The sequence below is a fragment of the Opisthocomus hoazin genome, chromosome 13 (genome assembly GCF_030867145.1).
Source record: "Opisthocomus hoazin isolate bOpiHoa1 chromosome 13, bOpiHoa1.hap1, whole genome shotgun sequence".
NCBI lineage: Eukaryota > Metazoa > Chordata > Aves > Opisthocomiformes > Opisthocomidae > Opisthocomus > Opisthocomus hoazin.
Genome location: NC_134426.1, coordinates 25319911 through 25345867, shown reverse-complemented (window position 1 = coordinate 25345867; position 25957 = coordinate 25319911). Strand labels below are relative to the sequence as shown.

The 25957-nt window shown below is 59.0% G+C and overlaps 1 protein-coding gene across 9 annotated transcripts in view; it reads right to left on the bottom strand.

Annotated features, from left to right (window-relative positions):
* Nucleotides 1–25957, bottom strand: part of NCOR2 (nuclear receptor corepressor 2) — a 264349-nt gene that overhangs the window by 111128 nt on the left and 127264 nt on the right. For all 9 annotated transcript variants that reach the window (XM_075434969.1, XM_075434975.1, XM_075434976.1 and 6 more), the window contains exons 5-7: nt 23766–23945; nt 17412–17525; nt 4270–4326 (exon numbers count right to left, since the gene is read on the bottom strand). In XM_075434969.1, the coding sequence (XP_075291084.1) occupies nt 4270–4326; nt 17412–17525; nt 23766–23945 (351 nt within the window). The remainder of the gene's footprint in view (nt 1–4269; nt 4327–17411; nt 17526–23765; nt 23946–25957) is intronic.

The following is a 25957-nucleotide window of genomic DNA, read 5'->3' as shown; positions in this document are numbered from 1 at the left end:
AAGCAGGTCCCTCAGAAGGAGCCGTGTCCTTCGTGGTGTCCCTTCCCCAGGGGTATTTCCATCAGGAATCCTCTCAGGTCTGCTGGGCCGACTCCAGGCTCAGAGCTGGCTGTGCACTTTACACTTGGCAGGCTCAGAGGAACACGGACATCCGTCTCCTCACGTAGCTCGAGAGCGGCAGGTCTGCACCACGGAGAGCAGGAATCAAGCCGCGGCTCTGGAGCATCGCGTCCACAGTCGCCCCGGAAAGGCTCGACTGGAGGAACCGCTGGGCAGCCTTGACCAGTGCCTACCTCTTCGAAGAGGACTGCAGAAACTGGAAATAATGGCGAATACAAGTGCCTCTCTTCCCTCCATGCTCCTAAAAACCAGAGCAAAGCTGGCATGTGGCGAGCCACAGAGACCTTCCTCTGCGAGAAGGCGGTGGAGTACGTGTTTTGGTTTGCGCCTGGGCTAGAAGATGCTGATGTGCACGTAGACATCACGCATGTCCTGATGCCACCCAGCTCACCGAAGGCTGCTGATTCTTTTCCACTCCTACTTCTCTACGGTATAAACAGCCACTTCAATTCCTGGTCAGCAAACCTCAGTGTTAACAGACAAGCACATCACTTTCAAACAAATACCCAAGGATTCCGACAGAAGCAGCTCTGGGGCCCGAAGCCAAGACGCACGCGACACCAGCATCTCCAACGGCTTTCTGTCTGCACAGCGGCCTCGGCACTGCACCTCAGCCCACGCAGCGGAGCAAGCCCAGGAGACCACTTCTACCCACCCCACAGAGGACATCTCCTCACAGGCTGAACAGGTACAGACACTCTACTCTCCGCAAGGCAGGGACGGGGAAGCAGCACCTTCCCTCAGCGCCATCCACAACCCACACAGAATGACAACTTTCGCCGTGAGTAAGCAGAAGAAAAGCTGACAGATCAGATGGGTAAGGTGGCACGTTCAAAACATCCACAGCGTTTCTCCAGGGTAAGGGACACGTAACGCATTTCGCTGGGGGATGACATTTAAGAAAAACAATTTCAGCGCACAGCCATCACTGGAAAAACCTTGGATTTACTGAAAGCTCTTTAAAACAGACTGAAAGGTCTCGATTGCTTTCTGGCCACTGCAGCGTTCAGACTACACATCTCAACGACATTTCTCCCTGGGGAAAACACGGGGTCATTTCCAACACGGTCCCGCTGCGTTGCGGGGATGAGATGAGCAGAGTCCCAGCCCACCGAGTCACCACCTCCTCGCGTCCTAGAAGGGAGCACTGGCTTTCCAGGACCTGAACTGGATCCCTGCTTCCCGGGGACCGCTGGGCAGGGGGGATGCCAAGGGGAGGGCAGCAGCCGTGCCCGTGTGTTCTGCACCAGCTGGGGCTGATGCAGGGGTCAGGGAAGAGGTGCAGAGCCACCCAGAACCCCAGCAGGCAGGATGGAGAGGCACCAGCAAGGAGTAACAGGCATTGGGATTCGGGGACGATCCTGCACGTTCCAAACCCCAGGAGCACAAAACCGAGGACCCTCCGCAGAGGACCAGACCTGAACGAAACCTCTAAGATCAAAGGGGCAGGGCCAGACCTCATGAGGCCAAAGCAGTGAGAAGCCAGGAACCAGCAACCAACCCTTGCTGCTTCCTTGAGATGTACAACCCAAGGACACCAGTTTCAGCGAAGAGCTTGTAAGCCTGAAAGCTCAGAGGGAGCTGTTTAAAAGACTGAAGTCAGGAATTAAGAGTTTCCTACCAGAGCTGGGCCACCTCAGGACCTCATAAATACTTATAAATATCTGCAGGGTGGGTGTCAGGAGGATGGGGCCAGACTCTTTTCAGTGGTGCCCAGCGACAGGACAAGGGGCAATGGGCACAAACTGAAGCAGAGGAAGCTCCAGCTGAACATGAGGAAGAACTTCTTCCCTCTGAGGGTGACGGAGCCCTGGCCCAGGCTGCCCAGGGAGGTTGTGGAGTCTCCTTCTCTGGAGATATTCCAGACCCGGCTGGACGTGGTGCTGTGCAGCCTGCTCTGGGTGACCCTGCTTCAGCAGGGGGTTGGGCTGGGTGACCCACAGAGGTCCCTTCCAACCTCTACCATGCTGTGATTCTGTGATCTCCCAGCAGCTTCTGACTTGACGGGAAACCCGTGACCCAGACCCAACACTTCTGGGCGAGTCCCTATTTATGCTCCTCTGCATCACTCTCCAAACCCCTCCTTCCTTCCAGCTAATGCTACAGGCAGCCTCCACAAGCCCATCGATGCACTCGGGCGATAAGATTTCTTCCTTCGCTCACACACAACCTCCCCGGAGCGACCTGCTGCCAGCAGGACAGATGGCAGAGCCCCACCGCAGCCCCTCCACCCGCCAGGGCCAGCACGAGCCGGGGACCCCCCCCACCGCCTCGCACCCCCTCACCCTGCTCGTGCCCGCTGTCTGCCAACGCTGGAGCACCCTCCGGCCTCTCTCCGCCGTCACTAACCACCGTGATTTCCACCGCCACCTCTCACCTCGCACCACCAGCCCCTGGCAAGCTGTCCCGCTACCGAGCCGACGCACACCCGTCACACAGAGTCACAGAATGGCAGGGGTTGGCAGGGACCTCTGTGGGTCACCCAGTCCAACCCCCGGCCCAAGCAGGGTCACCCAGAGCAGGCTGCACAGCACTGCGTCCAGGCGGGTCTGGAATATCTCCAGAGCAGGAGACAAACGAGATGCAACCGATGCAAACGAGAACGCACCCAGAGCTCTCCGAACAGCCAAAAGCAAGGCAGCAGCAGCCCGAGCGGAGCCGACAGCGGTCCGAGAGCCCGTGTTTGTGGGGCAGCTGCCACCTCTCCTTGCAGAGGTTTGGCATGGGGTCAGCCCAAGCTCGCTGCAAGCTCGCCCCGGGCTGCAGCATGTCGTCTGCGACACGGTGGAGCAGGCAGGCACGTCGGGCAGAGCACGCCAAGCTGCTCTCCTTCCTGGAGCTGCTTCCTTTCCAGCTCAGAAGAAGACCTGACTATTCATCTCATCTCTCGGAGGCCGTTGGCAGGTCCTGGGTGCTGTTGTGCCCGACACGGCGTGGGGGCTGGGCTATAGGGAGCATCTCTCTGGGCAGACAGATGAGACGTTCTGCCAGACGCCGCAGAGCCCAGCCAGGGTTTTGAGGGTTTGCTCAGCGGAGGCTTCCCCTGCCCCCCCCGGAGTACGGCAGGGCGACTGAGGAAGACCCGCACCGGGCTCTGCTGCGGCTGCCCTGTGCAGTGTCAGCACCCGAGGGCAAAGCATCAACAAATGAAAAAAAAAGGGAAAAAAAGACACACAAAAAAAAGTGTTGGGGGGAAAGGAAATGCAACATCTTCTGGAGGAGGAAGCGCCAACCCCGGGCACCGCCAATCTTCAGAGCAGAAAGAGAGCAAAGGGTTTGCCCCTGGTGACTCAAAGGGAAAACAACGAGCGCTGCCTCCCCAAACGAGGAAGCGGGCTTCGAGGCGTAGCAGCGCGCACCAGTTCCCTCGTGGCCTCTCCCTCTCGCACCCGGGGACGCCAGCGATCAGTGCCACCTCCGCAGGGCAAGTCCCAATCGCGGCTGCCGAGGACGGCGAGCTGCCCGCTCCCACTCCGCAGCAGCGCAAAGCGGGAGCTGCTCGGTCAGACCACGTCTGTCCCCCTCCCACCCTTCCCGCAGCATCGCTGCAGACCTGCCTTCGCCCAGCACCCTGCTCCGGGGCTCAGCCCCTCCGGGCTGGTTTTCAGCCAGCCCTCCCGCCATGCACCACTCCACTTACAGCATGAGGGAGCGGCCCCAAACTGACCATTTAGCGTAAGTTCTTTTTCTCAGCTTGCAGGGAGACAGCGATAGGATGCGTGTGAGTCCCGATCCCTGCAGCTCGCTGCAGCTGCGACCGGGCTGTGCTTGCAGAGCACCCTCCTCCGTCTGCAGCGGTGGGAGACGGACAGAGGAGAGCCGTCCCAGCACCCATCCCTCCCCCACAGCACCCCACAGCCCCGGCGCTGTGGCTGCCAGCAGTGGACGAAGCCATCGGCATCCCGAGCGGAGGCAGGCTGTGCCGGAGCCCCTTCCGCTGCCCAGCTCCGCTGCAGCGTGCGAGGAAGGAGCCGAAGGGTTAAGGCCGTTTGAAGAGGGCTGTGTGCCTGCCTGCCCGCCTTGCATTTCATCGCTCAGCCTTGCCAGCAAGGTCCTGGCCAGCAGCACGCTGCCTTCTGAGGGCCGAAACACACGCAGGGACCTCGCCAAACCCGGCTCGCGCTCCCCGCAGCGAGAGGTGGCACTCACCAGCTCCACCTGCGGACCCAGTCCTTCCAGGATCCGGTGGGCAGCCTCGGCCTTCTTCTGCAGGGAGGAAAGGGGAGAGGGAGAGGAAAAAAGTTATTCTTGCCATCGGTGACGGTCACAGCCCTCTGCTCCAGCCAAAGCCCCTTCCCAAACCTCTGCAGAGCTGCCACGAATCCCACCTCTGCCCGAAAGCAGGTGGAAAGGTTCAGCTCAGCCTCCGGACCCGCAGGAAAGCCCCAGGGGCAAAGGGCACTCCGGTTATCACGACTTTCACGCATCCCAGCTCTGCCCGGGAAGTGACGCGAACCCCCGACCCCTCCGGGTGCCGGGCGGGAGGATGGTGTCCGTTACCCCGGTACGGCACGGCGAGCCAGCCGCCGCGCACGCCGAGATGCCCGTTCTAGGATTCATCGCTTCCCGAGCGTGCGATCGTCGGATTTGAGCTGCCCTCGGCTCGCTCCCGCTTCCCTCCCGTCCCCGCCGCAGAGGAGCCCTCCTCTGCCCCCTCCCGCCCCGGCCAAGCGACCCAGGGCTTGTTAGTGAAAAAAACCCACCCAGGAACACGTGTCAGGGGCTGTGCGGCGGTTACTAATTAAACAGGCCTGAAAAAAAGACACAGGTTCGTCGCAGAGCAGGAGTCTAAATAAAAGATGACGTTTTCGGTAAGCAGCACTTCCTCGCGAAGGCAGGCTTCTGGGGGGGCCACTGACGGCCCGATAAATCCAGATCGCTGCACGCCGCCCCGGGCCGCGGGGCTGAGCCGACAAAGCCAAATACCTGGCAGCGAGGGGGGCGAGGAGACGGATCTTCAGAGGAGGTTGTTCCATAAAACGGGTCGTTCAGCTGTTTTGGAGCGTGTGCATGGGGGGGAACCCACAGCTACCGAAAACAGGGGCGAAGGAGCCGTGGGCAGAGCTGAGCTTCCCCAGATTTAAACGGGGAGGGGGGGAACCCCTTGTTTGAGGCATATTCAATGTTTTAACCCATCAAACACCAGAGCCCCACTGGAGCAGGGCTTTGGCAAACGCTGGGTGAAGACCCCCCGGGGCAGGGAAAGGATTTCAGCTCGGGGGGGTCCGGCTCACGCTGCTCCCCAGGATCGGGCTCTTCTCGCCTTCACGCCGGCTCACGGCACGATGAGTTTCCCAGGCTCTCAGCGCAGGGGACATCTCCCCAAAAGCCAGCGCGTCGCCCCGCTCCCTTGCCCCAGCGTTCGCCCCTCGCAGTGGGTTTCCAAAAGCTTCACCATCCCCACGCTGCCAGCCGGTCCGCAGATGCAGCCGGTCACCGGGGCTCTGCACGCCCACCCGCGCGGTCTGACCCGCCAGCGGGCACTCGTGCAGCCCCAGCCCGTGTGCGTCACCCTGCCCGCAGCCACGCTCAGCGCCCCGGCCCAGCTGCAAAACCAGGTGCCCGACCGCGACGGGGCGACCGGGACGCGGCTCCAGCTCCTCCGCTCGCTGCACGCTCGAGAGCACACCCAGCTTCTGTGAATTCAGAAGCGACTTCAGGGATGCTAGGAGAGACGTAACCACGAAGCGTGCCTGCGCCGGCACCGTCCCCACACGTACGCTCGCAGCAGCCCGGCTATGAACGCATCCCTGCCTGCTCATCCGCGTCTCGGCAGCCCTCGGGGCGCGCAGATGTCACCACCACCGCGGGTTCCTCACAGCCAAGGACACACGCACGCAGACGGAGAAGCCGAGCAGCTAGCGATGCCGTGGCTGAGCACGAAACGCAGCTGAAGCCCATCCCAGCGAGCTGCTCCGTCCCTCTGGCCTCTCCCGCGCCCCTGCTCCGTCCGAGGAGGACCACAGGTGGGGAGGTGCCCCCGCACCCAGCTCTCTCCGCAGCCCTCGGGGATGCACAGCAGGGCAGCCACCCGGCGGCTTGCTCCCGCAGTATCGGTGCACGCCGCGCTCCCGTCCGGTGCCGAGATGCTTGCAGGGCCCACAGGGAAAGCACGGCTGTCCCGGTGACGGAGCTGGGTCTTTGGAAAGCGAGGGCATCCCGGAGCGCAGGCCGGGAGGTGCTGGGAAAGAGCTGCGGCAGAAGGGAGCGCCTGTCCTCAGGCTCCACGTCCTTACAAACAGCAATTACCTTTTCAGCGCCGCGATAAACTGCTCCCAAGTCTTCTCCCCCGCCAGACCGCTGCCCAAGTGAGGGTGCTTCGACACGTACGGGGAAGAAGGGGCCGTCCCCACCCAACCCACGGGTCAGGCTGCCCCTTGGAAACGTTCATCACACCATGATGAGTTCAGTCAGAGCTGAACATTTTGGTCTCCAACAGCTGTAAAATCTGCTGACCTGGGAGAACATCAGCACTGTGGCACGCGGCAACCTTCAACAATTAAAACCAGGGGGTAAGATTTGGGGGGGGTTGTCATTAAAACTGCTACAAAAGACACCGCGCCCACTGCCAGGAGGGTGATCTGGCCAACCGCCCTCCCGCTTGCCACTGCCAGCCCGCGAGCGGGAAGCATCAGCTCACCTGAGTTTTTTCTGGTGTCTACTTCGGACAAAAATCAGCACCTGGATTAACTGCAGGCAGCCTAATTGTGAGTAGAAAATTGCAGCCCCAGCTGGAGGCAGCGGGTCCCCCCAGAGGCCCGCTCTCCCGGGCACCAGCGCCGGGACAAGGCAGTGGCGGATGGCGCAGCGAGGAATCAACGATGCTGGTGCGTACAAGGCGATTAACTTCGAGAAACAGCCGAGCCTGTTCAGCTGCTGCATTTGCCATGTTTGGACAACTTAATGAGACAACCCGGAGGCAAAGCACCATAGGCAGAGCAGGCGGCGAATCAAGAAGAATGACATAATTTGTCTTGCGTTAACCGACTGCAATATACACGTCTCCAGCACGAAAGATCAGGAGGGGAAGATATTCTGAGCACGTCATATCTCTGTACGTACACAAAGAAATGTCTCTACCTTGAAAGCTGCCCAATTAACTCTTGACACTCGCTGTAATTGCTGACGCTCCTTGCTGCATTTATCAGATCATAGCAGAAATGTAACGAGCTGTCTGAAAGGCCACGCAGAGCGAGGTGGGAACTGGCAGAAGATCTGGGAAGGAGGCATTACACCCAGCAGCAGGTTCCCCACCGTGCTGGGGCTCATCCTGAAGAACAGACAGACGTGGGCAGACCGGCTCCCAGCGGGGGACCCAGCTAGCCAGAAGCCTGGCTGGGGAATTTACAGAATCCCAGCATGGTAGGGGTTGGCAGGGACCTCTGTGGGTCACCCAGTCCAACCCCCTGCCGAAGCAGGGTCACCCAGAGCAGGCTGCACAGGACCACATCCAGGCAGGTCTGGAATATCTCCAGAGAAGGAGACTCCACAGCCTCCCTGGGCAGCCTGGGCCAGGGCTCCGTCACCCTCAGAGGGAAGAAGTTCTTCCTCGTGTTCAGCTGGAGCTTCCTCTGCTTCAGTTTGTGCCCATTGCCCCTTGTCCTGTCGCTGGGCACCACTGGAAAGAATTCAGGCAAACCTCAAACGCTTCACGTGCAAGGGCAGCCCCCAGCTCCCTCCAGCAAAGGTCCTGGTAGCTGTGAAGACCACCAGCAGCCCTGCTAAACCCTTTCCTTCCCAAGGCACAGCCACCTAGGGCTCTGTTCCAATGGTGATTTTGTTAGGAGCATGGTCAGTGACTGACCCCGCAGAAGGAAACCAGAGGGTTCATCCTCCATCGGCTGCACAACCCCACCCATGCCTGCTGCAACCCCGTCCTTTAACAGCAAGAAACGTACCAGGAAGCCAACCCAGCCATCGCTTCTGGTGAGATGCACGAAGATCCCCAGTGGTTTTCCAGTCCCTCCACAGCAAGCAGCTAACAACCCCTCTGCCCGACTCGGTACAGAGTCCTGAGCATCGCCACAGCACCGGGAGCAGCGGCGTTTGCGGAGGGACTGAAGTCCTCAGGCCGAGTTTTGCTCCCGTTTACACCGGAGTCGCTTCGCTCCGGTAGAGCGGCTCTGGGTTCGGCACCAGCGCGGGCACAAGCAAACGGCAGCACCTCCGAGGGCAGAGGCACCTCCCCTGGAGCGCGTTTCGGCAGGGTGTAGATGGAGAGGCGAAGCCCATCACACCCTTAGTCCTCGTGTGCGTGTCTGGAGGGACAGAGGTGTCTCCAGAACCACGGCTGAACCGCAAACGCTGCTCTGTGCCGCTGCAGGGCCCACGGAGGGAAAAGGGGACCCGCAGACGGGGCAAGCAGCACCATCTGCCCCCAAAAACCCTCCTTCCCCACCTCCCATGGGCAGGCACACCGCGGTTGGGGAGGTCACGCTCTTACCCCATCTCACGCTCCACCAACGGGCCTGCAGCTAAAGATATCTCTGTCAACAACCACCACCTCTCTGCAGACTACGAAAAATCTCCGTTCTCACCTAAAAAGCGTTTGGCTTCCGAAGCAAACTCCAGCCCCTCGTTTCTCCTTTGAAGAAAGTTAAAACCAGCGTGGGGGGGGGAAGCGGGCAGGACAGAACTCCCCGGCCACGTGAGCTCCCGCGGGGATGAGCCGACCCCACGAGGCAGCCGAGCATCCAAAACCAGAGGCAGGAGAGTCCGGGAGATCGCGTGGGCTCTTCTTAAAAGCGAAGTTTAAAAATGGAAGAGAAGGAAACACAAGAGTTATTTCGAGAAAGCGGATCTGAAATTAGGAGGCGGCATTTTCTTGGACCGCCTCCAGCCATCGCTCCACGCCGCGCAGAGCAGCCGCAGCTGAACCGTGCTCCCGGGGTTATTTATAGCAGCCCGCAGGCAGCAGTGCCGGGGCACCGGAGGGTTTCCATCTGGGACCAGGCGTGTCCTGCACAAAGACAAGCGAAGCCCTGCAGGAGAGTCCAGTGGAGGCTACGAGGATGAGGGGACTGGAGCATCTCTCCTACGAGGAAAGGCTGAGGGAGCTGGGCTTGTTCAGCCTGGAGAAGAGAAGGCTGAGAGGGGACCTTAGAAATGCTTATAAATATCTGCAGGGTGGGTGTCAGGAGGACGGGGCCAGACTCTTTCCAGTGGTGCCCAGCGACAGGACAAGGGGCAACGGGCACAAACTGAAGCAGAGGAAGCTCCAGCTGAACATGAGGAAGAACTTCTTCCCTCTGAGGGTGACGGAGCCCTGGCCCAGGCTGCCCAGGGAGGCTGTGGAGGCTCCTTCTCTGGAGATATTCCAGACACGCCTGGACAAGGTCCTGTGCAGCCTGCTCTGGGTGACCCTGCTTCGGCAGGGGGTTGGGCTGGGTGACCCACAGAGGGCCCTTCCAACCCCGAACATTCTGTGATTCTGTGAGAGCTGCCCACGGGGCGGTGCTGGGAAAAATTCCTGTCCCAGCAGCGCAACGTCCCCGGGGCAGACACGGTGAAGAGGCAGGCTGGAGCTGGATTTTGTTTAAAACCAAATTCAGGAGAAGCCCGGCTGAAGTCAGCAGCAATCACGGAAACCTTCTGGCGAGGCACCTTTCCACACCACGCAGGAAGCAAACAGTCCGGGGGGATATAAAGCCGCTGCCTCTGCGCCAAGACCTGCCGGGAGCAAACCACAACCCAGCAGCGCTGGTTTCACGGGGAAAGTTTTTCATTCCTACAGCCATAGGTACAAAGTTTTCCCACTTTAAACCTCAGCAGCCTCTCTCCAAGAGCCAAACCACCCCAGCGACCTGCTGCCCTCTCCCAAGGCTGTTGGGATGAGCCCTGGTGCCATGGGAAGGGACAGCAACGCTCTCCCATCCCCAGCTCCCGCAGCTGGCAGCGATGGCCACCACCAGTGCTCCCAACCCAACCGCAGGAGCCCGAGGGCTCTCCTTGAACCCTGAGCACCAGGGGACATCAGTCAGCCTCGGGGACGTGTGCCGGGCTCCTCCCAGCTCCCCCGGGCTGCCTGTGGCATGCGGGTGCCCTGCACATCTCCGCTTCCCCACCACGCTGGAGACATCTCCCCGTCGCGCCAGCAGCGACAGAGCCCCGTCCCCGCGCCTCGGGCCAGCGGGCGCAGGTAGCGGCGGTTCATCACAAAGAGTGAGAAAACTGAGGAACCCCGTGAGGCTGGAGCCGTGTGTTCGCACCAGTCCCCCCCTGCGCTGCGCGAGCGTGACACGCCAGCTCCAGCTGGTCGCTCGCCAGTCTCTGCCTTTGGCCGGTCATTGCCAGCCAGTTTCTGCGGTCGGCTCACCGCTACGCCAGCCACCGCCGAGGGGCGAACTCCCCGCCGTGGCCGGGTTTCCACTCGCACACGGGCCCGGCATCACGCAGAAGGCTACGGAGCCGTTCAAAGGCACCTCAGGGTTCAAGCGAGTTGCTAACCAGGCTTTGCTGTTGCAAACCGCTGCTGAACGTTCACCGCTGCAAAGCTCAGAGTGTTGGCGTCGCACCGAGGGCTTTTAGAAATCAAAGTCTCGGCTCTGGAGCTTAGAAAGCTCCATTCACCCAACGCAAGGAGCTGGGGCCATGCCACAGGGTCTGCGCTCCTCCCTCTGACAGATTCAGGTTCTCCGCTCTTCTCATCCTTATTTTAGGGACCTGAAAATGCAGGACACGGCGTTATCTGGTCTGGGTTAGCTGCGGACAAAGCTTCCAAGCCAATGCACCTACCGAGAACTTTGGATCACAGAATCACAGAATGTTCGGATCCTGAAGCAGACATTAAAAATAGACATCAGGACCATTAAAAAAAAAAAAAAAACCACAACCGGAAAACAAAATTTCCTTACAATCCGAGAAAATAAATGGAAGGATTCTCAACGACTCCAGGCTAAATGCTTTAATTTTATCTTTCTGGAAATCTCGCTATCACGCAGCAGTGTTAACAGCATCTGACTTCCAACCTCGCCAGTTTTCCTCCAGACTATTCGAAAGCCCATTCTGCATCACCAAGCCCAGATAAGGCAACCCCAGACTAAAAGTTATCACCAACCAAAGCAACACAAACGCAGCCCTTTCAGCAGCCACATACGCGATGCCCCCAGCCCGACTTCGACATAAATTAGAATTTGGGGAGAAAAAAAAAAAAAAAAAAAAGCCCCACTCTGCAGATTTAAAGCTCGAAAGCGGTTTCACTGATAAGGTTTTATTTACTGCACCAGCTCCGTGCTGACGATGCAGGCCTGATTCTTCCCTTTCTAATGTAAATCAGGAGTTCAGAGGAAATCAGAGTTATACAGACATAACACCCCCGCGGGATCCGAGCCACACTCAGTGCCTTTGAGTAGTTAATGGCTAGATTATACTTTGCAGTGCTAAAAATGGGCATTTATTTATTCTCTTATTTACAGATGGGGCATTAATGCTTTATGAAGGTTTCTGAGGAGTGTAAACGGATAGCTGGGAACACGCTCCTCACGGACACAGCAGCAGCAGGGGGTGGAAAAAATTCAAAACAGTCCTTTGAATTCCAATTTTACAGCATAATGCTGAATTTAGAGATAGATAGCTGTGCCCTTTTGAAGGAACAAGCACTGCGGCAGCAAACGAATTAAAATTTAATCTTATTGATTTCCACCAGCTCAATCCCAAGAGCAAGACAGACGCTGCTGCCCGCTTCCACTGCCTGCGCGGCATCAAACCCAGTTTTCCGGAGGGCTGACAGCGGAGCCGGGATGGGCAGGGGCGACGCGGGGCGGCTCGTCCCGGCTCTCACCACGCCGCGGTGGGTCGCGGCACGCGGCGGCGGAGGGCGAAGGCACGCCGTGTCCTGACGCGACCTCGCTGGTAGATGAGCTCTATGTTTTAGCGGAAAGCTGACGTGTGCTTGTTTGCAGGGACAGGTCTGACACGCGAGGATGGAGGCTGCTTTTTCTCCGCCGGTCTCCGAGCAGGAATCCTGCCTGGCTCCGACAAGCGGCATCTGCAGAGAGCCTTCAGCCACCCAGACCTGGCCTGCAGAGAGCTGGCGACGGGTACGCGCAGGCTCCGCAGCGTCACGACGGTCAGAGAGAAGCCACGAGCACGTCTGCGCGCACGGCAGGCGACGGGGACTTCGGGTGTGTCGGGGGCTCGGAGGAGAATTCACCCAGCAAAGCCACGCGCCGACGGGCTGCTGGCACGGCCGGGGCGGCCACGGTGCAGCATCCTCGGGGACACCCTGCAAGGAGGGCTCGGCCAGCCCAGCCTCCCAGGAGAGGCACGGAGAGCGACAGGGAGCAACACCAACGCTGCCCTCCTCCCCGCGCGCAGCAAGGGACCAGGAAACTTCCATTTCAAGCAGAGAAACATCTCAAGCCCAGGAACGCTCAACCAGTTTCAGGGGAAGATGGATGCACAGAATCCCACCAACGGCCCAGCGGAATAAAGCCACGGCTAAAAATCTACACAGATAATCTGCCTCGACTATGGGGTTTTGAGGTGAAAGGAAGCCAAATTCTCTCGATCCAGCAACGCATCTCAGAGGGGCAAATTCAAGGCCGCAAGCAGCCTGTGTCACACAGCCACCACCCAGAGCCAGTGGGGATCAGCTTCGCCCGCAGCAGAGATGCTGAAGGTCTCTCACATGGTTTAATTTAGAAGATCCCCAGCGCCTGCATCGCCATCCATCTCTGGCAGCAACCGAGACACCCGTCGCAACCCCATTTCCCCAGGTAGGGCTGCACCACCCTGCCGGCACCCAGCTCCCGGCGAGGGGGGGACGGGCACTGGCCCACGCACCCATCCACGCACCCATCCCGCACCCAGCGGGCACTGGCCCACACAGCCTCCTCTGAGCTCCCCACCCCATCTCCTGAACGATCTCGGCGATTTTAGCACCCATGGCGGTGTTCAAACATTGTTCTGCCTCTTCAAAGAGCAGAGCCACTTTTGAAAATAGGGCTCGGATGCTTCTGACAACGCTGCCCACTGGTTACCCGCAGTCCAGTCTACGGATACTGGGGACCTTCGAACTGCCTACAAATATCTGCAGGGTGGGTGTCAGGAGGATGGGGGCAGACTCTTTCCAGTGGTGCCCAGTGACAGGACAAGGGGCAACGGGCACAAACGGAAGCAGAGGAAGTTCCGTCTGAACATGAGGAAGAACTTCTTCCCTCTGAGGGTGACGGAGCCCTGGCCCAGGCTGCCCAGGGAGGCTGTGGAGTCTCCTTCTCTGGTTAAGACCCAGCTGGACACTGTGCTGTGCAGCCTGCTCTGGGTGACCCTGCTTCGGCAGGGGGTTGGGCTGGGTGACCCACAGAGGTCCCTTCCAATCCCGAACATGCTGGGATTCTGTGATAGTAACAAAAATGTGACCTTCCATTCCCATACATCCTTTCAGAAATGGTACGGTTTGCACTCACAGCTGAAATTCTGGCTTGAATACACGCCTGTGTTTTTCTGCATTACACTGCAAACCTTTCTCCAGAGGTACATTTCCAGGCGCAGCCCCGTAGCTCATCTTTGGAGACCAGACAAAGCAGCTCCGGTCAGCACAGAACCGCGGCAGGAGGCATCTGGACCTTGAACATCAACAGCCTCTCGATGAACCGAGTCTCCTCAAACCTTCCCAAACGCAACCGCAGGCTCCCAGCACAGGACTTCACCGCACTCAAGGGCAGCTTCTCTCCTTTCTTCCCCTGCAGAATCTGTACAGCTGACTGTTTTTTTTCTGGAAATCAATTTGTCCAGCAGAGTGTAGCAAGAGGGGATTACAGGTCACGTTTTCCACAATGATCCTCGCCGATACCAAGGAACTTTTCAAATTGTACGCGTTAAGTAGGTCACCGGAGGGAACAGCAGCGTGATGGGCGTTTAGCATCAGAGAACCTGAATTTTGAGAAAATCGGATACGGGCCAGCACCAACCTGCATCCCAACCCCTCATCCATACCCAGCGCCGCAGTGAGAAAAATATGTAGATTTCCCTGATGAACCATAAGCTAAAATTAGCAACCATTCACCCCTGCACAGCCACAGCTATCGCCAAAAGGAAAGTAGGTCACAGAATGGCTGGCTAACGCGATTTTCCGGCGTTTCTAGCTGCTCTGTCCTCACACAACCTCCCCTCTCCCATGGACCGTTTCTGGCGTCTCCTTTGTTCGGGCTGTAACGGCAGGCAGCGCGCGACTCCGGCACCGCCTGGCAGGAGCGGTGGGAACGGGCACGGCGGCACCGGCGCGCTCGGTGAAGCACAGACCCGTGGTTCATGAAACACAAAACGGGAGCCAGGCGACGGCCCCTCCGCCAAGCTCGCCGCCTCCCACCTGCTCAGCGACCGGCACAAGCGCTGGCTTTCTGCCCCTTCACAGAGTTGCTCTTTAAAGCTCATTCTGGGCTTTGCCAGCTCTTCCAGGGTGCTTTGCTCTCTTCCCGAGGCCTGAATATCCTCTTTTCATTTGCATTTCTTACCACACGCTGCCTCCCTCCAGCACGCCACAAGCTGAGCGATGAGGGTAAATCAGGCTTTTCCTCCCTTTGAGCACGGGCTGGAGCCCTGCCCCGCCGTTCCAGCCGCTTTTCCTGCACGCAGACCTCGAGGCATCCAACTTCACTGCTTTTCCGCAGCGCAGAAGAGGCAGAAGGGCTTAAACTTTGGCTCGGTGACCTTCCCCGCTCTGGATCAATATGTTTCTATCTGACTGGCGGCCCTTTGCTCCTACCTTCCAACCAGGTGTTGAGCTGCAGCAAAGTACAAGAGTGCCCAAGGGTCTGCTGCCACCAAACCCACCCAAAGTCACCCGACCTCTGGCCACCAGCCACTCTTGTCCACCCACGGTCCTAACGACGCTGCTCCCATGTCCTTCCCTCTGCCAGTTCCCCTCCTCCTGGCCCCAAGGTGAAGGGCAGTCGTCACCAAAAGGCTTCCCAACCTTGCCTGACGGCAGCTAGAGGCTGAAGCTGAGCCCGGGGATGCCCTTTGGAAGGATGATTGATTCCTGAATCCCACCTTTGTTACTGGAGCCACAACGCTCTGGGCAAGGCTCAGCACACCCTGCCCCTTGCAGCTCAGCATCTCCGTGCGACGGTGCTCAACCGGGCCCCTCCATCACCCCAACCGGACAGCACAGCTTGGCCGACTCTCCGCAGAAAACACCTTGTCTTCTTCAAAGGAAGAACTTCCCTCCAGCCTGCTATGGTTTCTATCAAGCAAAAGGGAGGGGTTGTTTGGTTGGAGCCTCCTGCCCACAGATGGGCTTGGTCACAAGGGGACTTCACAAGGACAGGGAAGGAATCATCATTTGCCCGTCCCAGGGACCACGCAGAGACGAACACGGAGCCAAATCCGAATCACGCAGACATCTGCTGCCAGACGTGACCTTCGCCGGCTGAGCACCCACCTGGAACGAGGGCACTCTGTCACGACGGGGAATAGCGAAGCACTCCTGGCTACAGCCTGGCTGGGAGGGCCAGCGTAACTCGGAATAAAGCCAGGCCCGCTGTCAAACGGATGCCACCAGCTCCGAGCACCGCACGCGGCAGCGTCCCAGCTGTTCTGGCCACGCACTTCCAAGGAGAAACGCAGAACTCCATGCTTGCTCTCCACACTCTTTGCCACCACCCACGGGACAGGGCAGCAACCCCGAGGGAGCGCCCCGAGCCACGGCAGAGTTTTCAAGAGCAGATGGTGTCTGCCATGGAGGAGGTGATGGGAGACTCAGGGAGACGGGAGGGAAAGGGTGACCCTGCCGCTGGTGTGGGCAGAGACGTGAGGTGACAGAGCAGGACGAGGGTCTGGTGGGACCGGCCCCGAGCCAGCTCCAGCTAACGGGGACTGCCACGATGCAATGGCTGGGGATCACCTCTCCTCCCTGCCTCAGCACCATCACCCGTCTCCTCCTCTCGTAACGGGCTCCAGGTACATGACATGAGGAAGAACTTCTTCACTCTGAGGGTGACGGAGCACTGGAACAGGCTGCCCATGGAGGCTGTGGAGTCTCCTTCTCTGGAGATATTCCAGACCCGCCTGGACAAGGTCCTGTGCGGCCTGCTTTAGGTGACCCTGCTTCGGCAGGGGGGTTGGACTAGATGACCCACAGAGGTCCCTTCCAACCCCTACTATTCTGTGATTCTGTGACAGTGTCTGAGGAGGACGGGACTCAAGGGAATAGGAATAAAAACGTCTGAGAGCTCCTTTCTGAACCCAACCCTTGCACAGCAGACACACGCCGTCTAGCCCAAGACCCCTGGAGAGGGCACTCGGTGGTGCCACGGGGAGCACTGCTCTGAGGAACTCCTGGCCCGCGCCCAGCGTCTAGAGCTGTCACCAGCCTGCGAACGCTCCAACACGCAGACCTCAGTCTGCACCCACTCGCGCCACAGACCGCGCCAGCGGAGGGTTCCGCATGCTCAGGGAGAGAAGCAGACGGGAGAAGGAAAACCAGGAAAACCGCACTGCCTGGGAGCCACGGTATGCGTAATTTTTCTTTTTTTTTTTTCTTTTTAGGAGCCGGGCACCTGGCTTTCTGCAGCTCCCAGGGAAATCGCAGGCCTCGCAATTCAAAATAATTAGCGACTGGTAGTTTTCCTTTTATGCAAAATCATCCTTTTTATCCAACACCTAAATGAAAATGAATATGCTTGATTAGCTACCAAAGGGCCCAATTTCCTCGCATCGCTCCGAAGCACACAGCAAAATCCGTGTCTCCTCGGGCTGCTGTTACAGGCAACGGCCGAGTGCGACAACTGAGCAGCCCAGGCAGCGATCCAGAGCCAGGGCTGCCAGCCTGATCTCTGCTAACGCCGTTTGCAGCGTCAAACAGCCACAAACCCAGCCATGGCTGCAACCACGTCCCTCCTGCTCCAGCCCTGGGGGCTCAGGGGCAGCCAGGAGAGCTCATAGCTGGCCTGCCAGCACCGGAGCATCACGGACACCCCCTCCATCCACGCAGCCCATGCCACCGCGTCAAAGCCTGTCCTTCGAGGCAGCTTTTGCCCAGGTTTGCTCCCAGGGGAGGGAGCTACTTAACAGACCGGGCTCTGAACCACCTCCTGAAGGCTTCAAACCCAAGGCTGATCACAGCAAAGCCCCCCCCCCCCGGCAGGCTCTTCAGAAGACATTTGTGCTCGATCCACACAGCAGAGCGAGCTCTTCATGGCTCAGCCCTCTGTCGTCACCATCCCCAACGGGGCTCCATCCACCCACCGCCCCAGGGGAACCCCCCACCTACCCCTCACCAACCTCCCCGTCCCCGGCCAGGGTGGCACGGCGCGATCGCGCGTTTGTACTCCCATCGTTTCCAGACTCACCCTGTTCTCGTCGTAGATGATCTGCACCAAGCTGCGATGTTTGGACTCGATAGGAGGGGGGGAGATGGGTTTCTCAGGCTCTGGTGGTTTGGCTGCTTCTTCCTCCAACTGTTGCTGTGGAAGGAGAGGGGGGAGGAGGAGGGTGAGTCACAGCGAGAAACGCAGCCAGCCCCGTCCACATGAGATTCTCCACGGGGCCGCGACCGAGGCAGAAACCGCCATGGCAGCAGGCTTCCTGCGAGGCACAGGCCGGCTCGAGGGACGGGGAGAGGGAGGAGAGCTGCGTAACGTCCCCCGCCACGCAGGCGCAGCACCATCCTGCCCCGGGCTCCCGGCCCCACGCCCGTGGGTTGGTGCTTCTCAGGCGTGGAGGATGAGGACCTGCCTTGAACGAGCCTCCTGGAGAAGGCTCGAGGCTAGAAATAATGATCTGATTGGAAACCCTTACGGGGAACCGCAGCTCCGACCCGGCTCCCTGCCTCCGGAGCTGCTGCCGCGCTGGGGAGCGAGGGGTGAGCGAGGCTGCTCTGCACCTTCGGCTTTATCGCGTGATGCTGTGGTTGGAGCAGACGGCCCGGGATGACTGTTCTCGACGAAACGACTTGCGCACCGGCTGCCCCTGCGCCGTGCAGCCGGATGAGCCAGTCAGTACGGGAGAGGAGGCAACACCACCGTGAGAGCTGACGTCTCCGGTCAGAGTAAGCCCGATGGGACCTGTGGCAGCCCTCCCGGCCAAGGTGAGAGGTGCCAAGGGCCCAAGAGGGCATGCAGGAGCTACAGGACAGCATGAGACAGACACGGGTCACCAAGACAGCCTTCAGTGAGCTTCCACAGGGAGCCCGAGTGCTCTGGCTGCACACGACTGCAGTGTGAACACGCCACGAGGCGCCGGTTGTCCCGATGGGCAGAGCAAGAGGTGCCGAGGGCACCGGCACCGCACGAGCCACCTTCCAGCCGTCACGCTCTGCTGGGAAAGCGGCTCTAAGACCCATTTCTCTCCCCCCTTCACACAGCTCAAGCTGCCCTGAGCAGAAACCACCAAGACCCGAGTCCAACCACAGCAAGCCCCACAGGGGCGGATGGCCATCACCCGGGCGTCTTGCCCTCAGAGACAGCAGTGCCGAGCAGCTCGCTTTGGTGGCTCTTCTGCTTTCTCATCCTCTTTACTGCATTGCTACAGCTCCATGTTTCATGGTATCGATGCTTTGGGGTGCAGCAGCTGCCCGCAAAGCCCCACCGTGCCGTCGCCACCAGCTCCAGGTGTCTGCCTGTGCTGGGACAACGCAACCCGAGCTGTGCGTGCCTCCCCCCCCCAGCAGAAACACGCAAGGAGCCCAGGAGCAGCTCCACGAGCACGTCCACCACGTCCCCACCACACGTGCAGTAAAACGCACCCAGCCCCAAAGCTGTCTCCAATGCCAGCCACCCCTCGGGAGATGGGAAATAGAAAGGAGCGCATCCATGTAGGCACCTTCAGAGATCACGGCCGTTTTAACACGCTCCCACCCGCCCGCGAGCGGCTCAGGCCGTGGGGAACATTCGTGATAAAAGCAGCGGAATGAAGAGAGCACTTCTGAATGTCACTGCGGTCAGCGGGTACGTCCGACGTCCGACCTGCCTCCGGCTCTCCCGAGGCGTGCGAGGCAGGAGGAGACACCCGAGCCCTTCCAAGAAGTTTGAGGAACCGCTCAGCCGAAAGAGGAACGAACGGATTCCTCCAGCTCTCCCCGGGCTGGCGGCTCCCTGCGAGGGGGGAGCGCAGCCACGCACGGCAGCTGCACGGGAGACGGAGCCATCATCAAAAAGCGCCTTGTGATTTTTTCACCACTCGGCTCTCAATCTCCAAGTCTTCGTATTTTTTTCCAGCAGCTAAGGCATCCCCTGTTGAAGCAAGGGGAAAATCAAGCCTCACGCTAGGAAGAAAATGCACCTGGGACTGTGAGCAATCGGCTTGCACCGGAGATGGCTGCACCATCATCCTCCCAGAGGCAGCGGGGTCTGGCGGCCAGAGGAGAAGGCAGACATCTCTTCCTCCTTCAGACCATCTCCGCTCCTGCTGACGACACCCTCAGCAGTGCTACAGCTGTAGGGTGCGGTCCCAGCAGACCCTTAAGCACCCAGATAGGCCTACTGGCTCGGCTGAGAACCCCCCTTCAATTAAGTTAAATGTGTTTCAAGGGATGAAGCAACCCCACGCTGTGGGCTGCACTCACACTCCACCTCCCCGCAGGCAGACATCTCTTCCCAGAGATGGAAAAGCAGCAGCATAGGGAATACCGAGACACAGCCCCAAAAAAGCTGTTATGGCCAGCCGGATGGCTGAGCACCGTTCTGGCCGGGGAGCAGGCTGCGGCAGAGGCAGAACAGCCCGGGCTCTGCACGTCGGCCATGGCAGGCTCTTAACCCAGCGGTTACTCCAGCCCAGCACAAGGACAGCCAGCTCGGGCCATCGGCACCCAGCAAGGGGGTGAGCCGTCCCCAGCACCTCGGGGATCCATCCCTTCCCGCCTGGAAAGAGCCGCACCGCAGCGGCACGCGGGCTCCAACCACGCACGCAGCAGCCCGAAAGCTCCTTGCTCTTCTCAGTCACGGCTGCTCCTCGGGTGGCCCAGATCACAGCGCCGTGCAAAGGGGACAACAGCTCTTCGAGAAGCCAGGGCTGAAACCAGCAGCTGCAAAGCAGCTCTCGGCATCAGCCCCGGCGCAGAAGCAGCACCCCAGGCACCTGCCCGCTCTGGCTCGGTGTCCTCAGCCCAGCCAAGGCACCCCATCGCACGCCCTCGCTCCCACCTGATAAGCTCCCACAACTCCAAAGCAAGAGCTGCAAAAGGGATCAGTAAAAGGGAAAGGATCACAGAAGGGAAAATATTTGGGTGAAAAAAAAAATAGAAAAATATTTGGGTGAAAAAAAAAAGTCAGAAACTTGGCTACATTGTTCTGGAAACGCACAAAAATTCTGCAAAGTGGTCGGGTGCCTTCTAAGTGATTTCAAGAGGATTTGATGGCGTATCAGGAAATGAAAGTCTGCCAGTAAGTGAAGGCTCATTAAAAGCAGCTCGTTAAAAGAAAAAATAAAAGTCTAATTATAGCTCAAATACAGTAGAGAATTAAACTCCACTCTCTGTGGCGTAACACCGTACGGTTATTAAAGGGCCCGACGCGGGCGGCGGGGACGCGGGCAGGGGCCGCAGGCAGCACACCTGACCGCAGCAGGTTCAGCCCGCGACAGCTGCCCCCGGGAGCCGTGGGAAACGGCGCAGCCCAATAGGTCAGGGTTCCCAGACACGGACAAAATGGATTTCTTAAAGGTCTGCCACAAAAGCCAGGCTGGAACCGTGACCTTTACAGGGGGTGAAGCGGGATGAGAGATGAGTCTCGACAGCTCCACGCTCTCTCCCTCCCCGCCGCCAGCAGCCGCTCCCCAAAAGCCCCCTCCTCTGCCCCGATGAAGGCCAGCAGAGTGACGCTGTAGGGACCAAAGACGCCATCGTTAGCCGCAGCCCTGGCTCCCACGGCATCCACAGGCGATCCCGTTTCCAAGCGAAGGAGATGCCTTCTCCAGGCAAGAGCCCCTTGGGCTGGGCCACCCGCTGCAGACGGGCTCTCCGAGCCACGCCAGCACCGCGCAGCGCTGGCAGAAGGTGGGTGACATTTCGGGAAGGCCCCAACCCCGCACGTACCAGCCCCTGTGCTGAAGGGACCTGCATGACGAAGCCAAGGTTGTTACACACACACCCGGCGCTGGGCAGCCATCGCGCCGGGTACCGGGATGCTTCGTCTGCCCAGGGCAGAGCAGAGGGCTTCCAGCCACAGCACATCTCCCAAAACCACCTTCAGAGAGCCGGGGGGAGAAGAGAGGACACCCAGCCAGGAGGCAGATGGAAGGGGGAACCCTGGAGCTCTTCCACCCAGCCTCCATCACCAGGTGGGAGTGTTGTACTCCCGGAGAGCCCTTCGCCCAGCGGAGAACAGCCCCGCGGTTTATTTCTCCTTCAGATCCCCGGTACCGCTGCCAGGAATAAATGCATCAGGATTATCCTTCCCCGTCAGGAAGAGGGGGAGCGAGGACTCGGCGAGAGCTTTAAGCGCATATGGCACACGAATGAGCGGGGGATGGCTGACGGAGGTGGCCTTCTGCCAGGGGCGCGCTGGGCTTGGGGAAGGTTTCGCAGCTTGCTGAAGACGTTTTGCTTCTTGCAAAGCCCAGGCAGAGCCTTCCTTCCCATTTCTGGAACCACCAGAATAAAAGAGAGATGGTGGATTTGGGTTGGCTGGTGGTTTTTTTTGCGCAGCCTTTCCATACAAATGTATCTAATTACCCTGAGAAGGCCTCCCAGAGACAGAGGGGAAAAACATTAGGATATTCCGGCTGCATACAATCCCTCCCCTGCTCCACCACCCGTTCCTGCAAGAGCAGTATCTGTTACAGGCTGATTGCTTTCCCTCGCTCCTCTTTCTCCTGCGCCGACAGCTCCGACGCACAGATGGACACAACGCTCCCGCAGCGTCTCAGACAGGACCCCTCTCCCCGAAAACGCTTCCTCCCGGGTGTGCCAGCTCTGTGGAGGACCGGGCTGCGGAAGGATCCTGCTAGAGGGGAAAGGAGGCCAGTGTTGGGGGGGTGGGATTTGTTACCAAATGACTTGGCCACCATGTGCCAAAAAGAATAAAAAAGAGGGGAGGGGATGCTTTTACTGCCAAAAGCCACTTTCACCTTCTTCGCCACTCAGCAGAGCATTTTTGTGGGGAGGAAGAATCGTAAAATTTGCTCAGAGGGAAGAAATAAAGCAACCAAGCAGCCAACGATAAAAACCCCATTTCCTTACGGAAGGACAGCTTGATTTTAACGGCACGGAGCATACGCAGCTCCTCTCAGCTTCCCCAGCAGCTCCTCAGCACCTCTGAGAGAAGTCAGGCAGGGGATGGGCAGAGGTGTCGGTCGCCGCCGTGCCAGGCACGCATCCCACCCTGGAAGCCCCTCTCCGGAGTGGGAAATGACCACGTTCTGCACAGCCTTCCTCAAACGTGAGTTACAAACAGACCAGCAGCCAGACTGCCCGGTGTGAGAGGACACCAACACTTTGTCTGAGCTTCCTAAGGAGGGAGAGGGGAAGGGCTGGGCTTCCCTCAGCTCCCACCAAACCCAACAAGAGGAACCTCTGTGGTTTCCATCGCTCCAGATGTTCCTTTGGCTCCCACGAGCCGGCACACCGGGCTGCTTCCTCGCACCCCCAGCACAGCTGCTTCTCCCTAAGCACTCCCATACCTCTGCAGACAAAAAGCAACACAAAAAAAAAAAAGGTTCTTCACATTAATTAAACCATATTGTTTGAAAACAAAACCAAAACATCCTGCTTCGTCTCACAGGAAAGAAAGGGATAGTATCTGGTACGGGAAAAATAGAAATCTGATGGGGAGGAAGGTCAACTGGACGCTGATCCTGGAGGAGCACTGGCCCCGGCCGACAGCCCAAGCAGGGGTTCTGCTCCATCCTCCAGTCCCGGCCGCACATCCCAGGGAGCGGCTGCTGGATCAGCAGCCATCAGGGAGGTTAGCAACTGGCCCCAGGCAAAGGAAAGAAAGCAGCCGGTAGGAGAGAGGCAGCGATAAACGATTTGCTTTCGGAAAGGAAAGCCTTTAAGTCTGTGGGTTTTTTCACAGACGTCCCCCAAGGTTTTGTCATATTAATCTCTTAATGGGTTTATGGTAATTGTATACACAGCAACACGGAGCGGGCGATCCTTCTGCTGCTCTTGTGCAGGGGTAAAGCACTAAGCGAGAAGATCAGACTTAGACCCCTGGCTCAGGCACAGCCCTGACTGCAGATGGCCCAGCCGCCGCTCACGGTTGCAGAGCTGCACAGCCCCGGAGAAGGGGCTGGACGCACACGGAAGAGCCATGAGGACATCGCAGCAGCATTTTCAACAGCCCAGTACGGCACTGGGGAGAGACAACCGCTGGAAAGGAAAAAGAAAAGACCTTATGCTAACGCTGGGTTGTACAGACAGCTCGGGCAACCCAGGCTGCGTTTCCAGCTCTGCCACTGACTGCTCGCATGGCCACGGGCAAGTCACCGAGGACAGATTTTTCTCCCTTTGAGGCATTCTCACACGCAAAAGAGCCCACAAGCCAGGTTTCCAAAGCTCCCTTGTCTTGCAGCTACCAGCTCCAGACCACTGGCACAGCAGCAGCTGCCCCATGTCACGACAGGGAGCATGGACACAGACCATCAGACCACCCTGGTGGCACTGGCACTGCCACTTCCCCTCTGTGGACACACGTGGGAGAGGACAGGGCATAAGGCAGCACGCAGACGCGAGGACGCGTGCTCCCCTCCGGACCACAGCCTCTTACCTGCTTCTTCTTCAGCTTGGAGATCTGCTGCTCCACCATGGTGATCTCGCGGTCCACGCGGTCCATGTTCTGAATGAGCTCCTCCTTCGACAGCCGGGCCGGCAGCAGGTCCAGCTCGGCGTCGGGGTGCGCAGGGCTCACGGGCGACACTGGCTCCAGTTTGCCAGGCAGGCCACGATCCTGGGGAGCATAAAACAACCAGGTCAGCTCTTTCCCAGGAGACTTTGGATCCTTCTCTCACCTCCCACACCAGCTGCCACAGCTCCCTGGCCCATTCCCAGCCCTCTGAGACACACACCCCCCCTCAAAAAACCTGCTAGGCGAAGCAGTACCAGCCGCCAGATCACATCATCGCAGGGCTCTGCAACCTCCAGCATCTCCAGAGAGCACCAGGCTCGTCTCCTCCGGACATGGCAGCAGCTCCTCCTCCTGACAGAGCCTTGGAGGCTCCCACACCTTCAGTGCTGCCCGCATTCCGACGGGATCAATAAACCCATCCATATTCAGGAGCTCCCGGCATCACCGTCCCTTCACATCTCAGCAGCCAGCTCAAGGCTACATCTTCTCCACAAACATGAGGTAGCGACAGACGTGTCCTCCTCTGACACAGCCACGGCCATGCCAGAGAGAAGAGCAACATTAACCACGCTGAATGAGCAGGGGCTACGAGGGCAGCCCCTGGGAGGAAAGATGACTCCCATCTCCTTCATGGAGGTCCTCCTCCATCTCTTGCTAAATTCTGGTGGGAGCTCTGGCTGTCAAATGCATCCATCCAGAAATGGAGAGAATGGGGATAGGTGAGGTCAGCTGCGATAAAAATAGACCAAACTGACGAAAACCAGCTTTTAAAATTCCAGGTAAAGAAGCTCTCAGCTCAACAAGACCCTTCAAATCAGAGACCAGACGGATCGGCACAACCTCCGCGGCCGTCACCAGGAGCAGCTCTACTGACGGTGAGCTGGGGGCAGAGGGAAAACGCAGGGGAACACTCAGCTCCTCCTCCAGCCACGCAAGGACTTTGCTGAGCCCAACGAGCTGGTCTCCGGGCAGCACCCCGGAGCCACGCCGCCTCACCTGCACACCACCCGTCCTCTCTCCAGCTCCGAACGCAGGAGCCCATCTCCTGCAAACAGGAGCTGCGTGTCTGGAGGAGGTCAGCCCCCACTGATGAACACACCTGGGACCAGGCAGCTGTTTAACAGCCACCGGCCACGCAGACAGGGATCACGGCACATGAACAGCCCAACCCGGGATGCTCCTCTCTGGCAGCTACCCAACACCTTAATTAAAAGTTCATCTACTCGTTTGCTTAGCGAGTGGATGGATTTCTTTTCCTGGCGGGGGCAGGAAGTGGGGGAGAGGAGATGCAGCTTGGTTTGTAACCATAAACCGCTGCCTGGCCGGGCAGCCAGCATGCTGCAGCTGCTGGGGAGGGGAGGGGAAGGAAAGGGGCAGGAGAACAAGCAAAAAACTTCACACCACTTTGCTACCTTCCTTACAGCAGCGCTGTGCCCGCGGACAGAGCCGACATTGTTCTGGACCAACTGGCGCTGAGCGTCCTCCTCTCCATGCCGACTGCGGGCCAGTGGCGGGTGAGCAGCCAGGACAACCCACCAGCCCTCTCGCAGGGCCGAGCCTCCTGCGAGGGTGGCAGGATGGAGCTCAGTGGCACAGAACCCTCTGTGCTCCTCCGGACGGCCAGGCACAGGGATGACGGCCCCGGGTCGTTCACCGGCCGTGTTGCTGCTCACGCCAAACGTGGCCAGCGTGCGGATGCCACTTTGGCACCGCTCCGCATCTCAACAGCATCTGAGAAGCAGAACCACACAGGTGGGGATGGAGCACAGCAAGGTTCCTCCCGGGGAGGCTGCACCCGCAGCCCAGCACAGCTGCAGGGGACCTGGCTTTGAAGGTGGTCCCTGCCAGCTCGCGGAGGTGAGCTCTGCCCTATTGCTCTCCATAAGTGATGGGCAATGTCATCTACAGCAAAGCTGGACAAGGGGAGGCAAAAAAGGATGTTTCCCAACAAAGTGTCCATGTCCCAGGACACCAGTACACTTCCCTGGTGCCTTCCTCCTCCTCCTCTTCCCTGCTAAACCCTGTTCTAGCTGAAGGAGACATCAAGCCAGCCAGGAGGAAACCACTGCTGGGTGCAGCCTGGAGGCATCAACGCCCTTCCCACTGCTGTCATC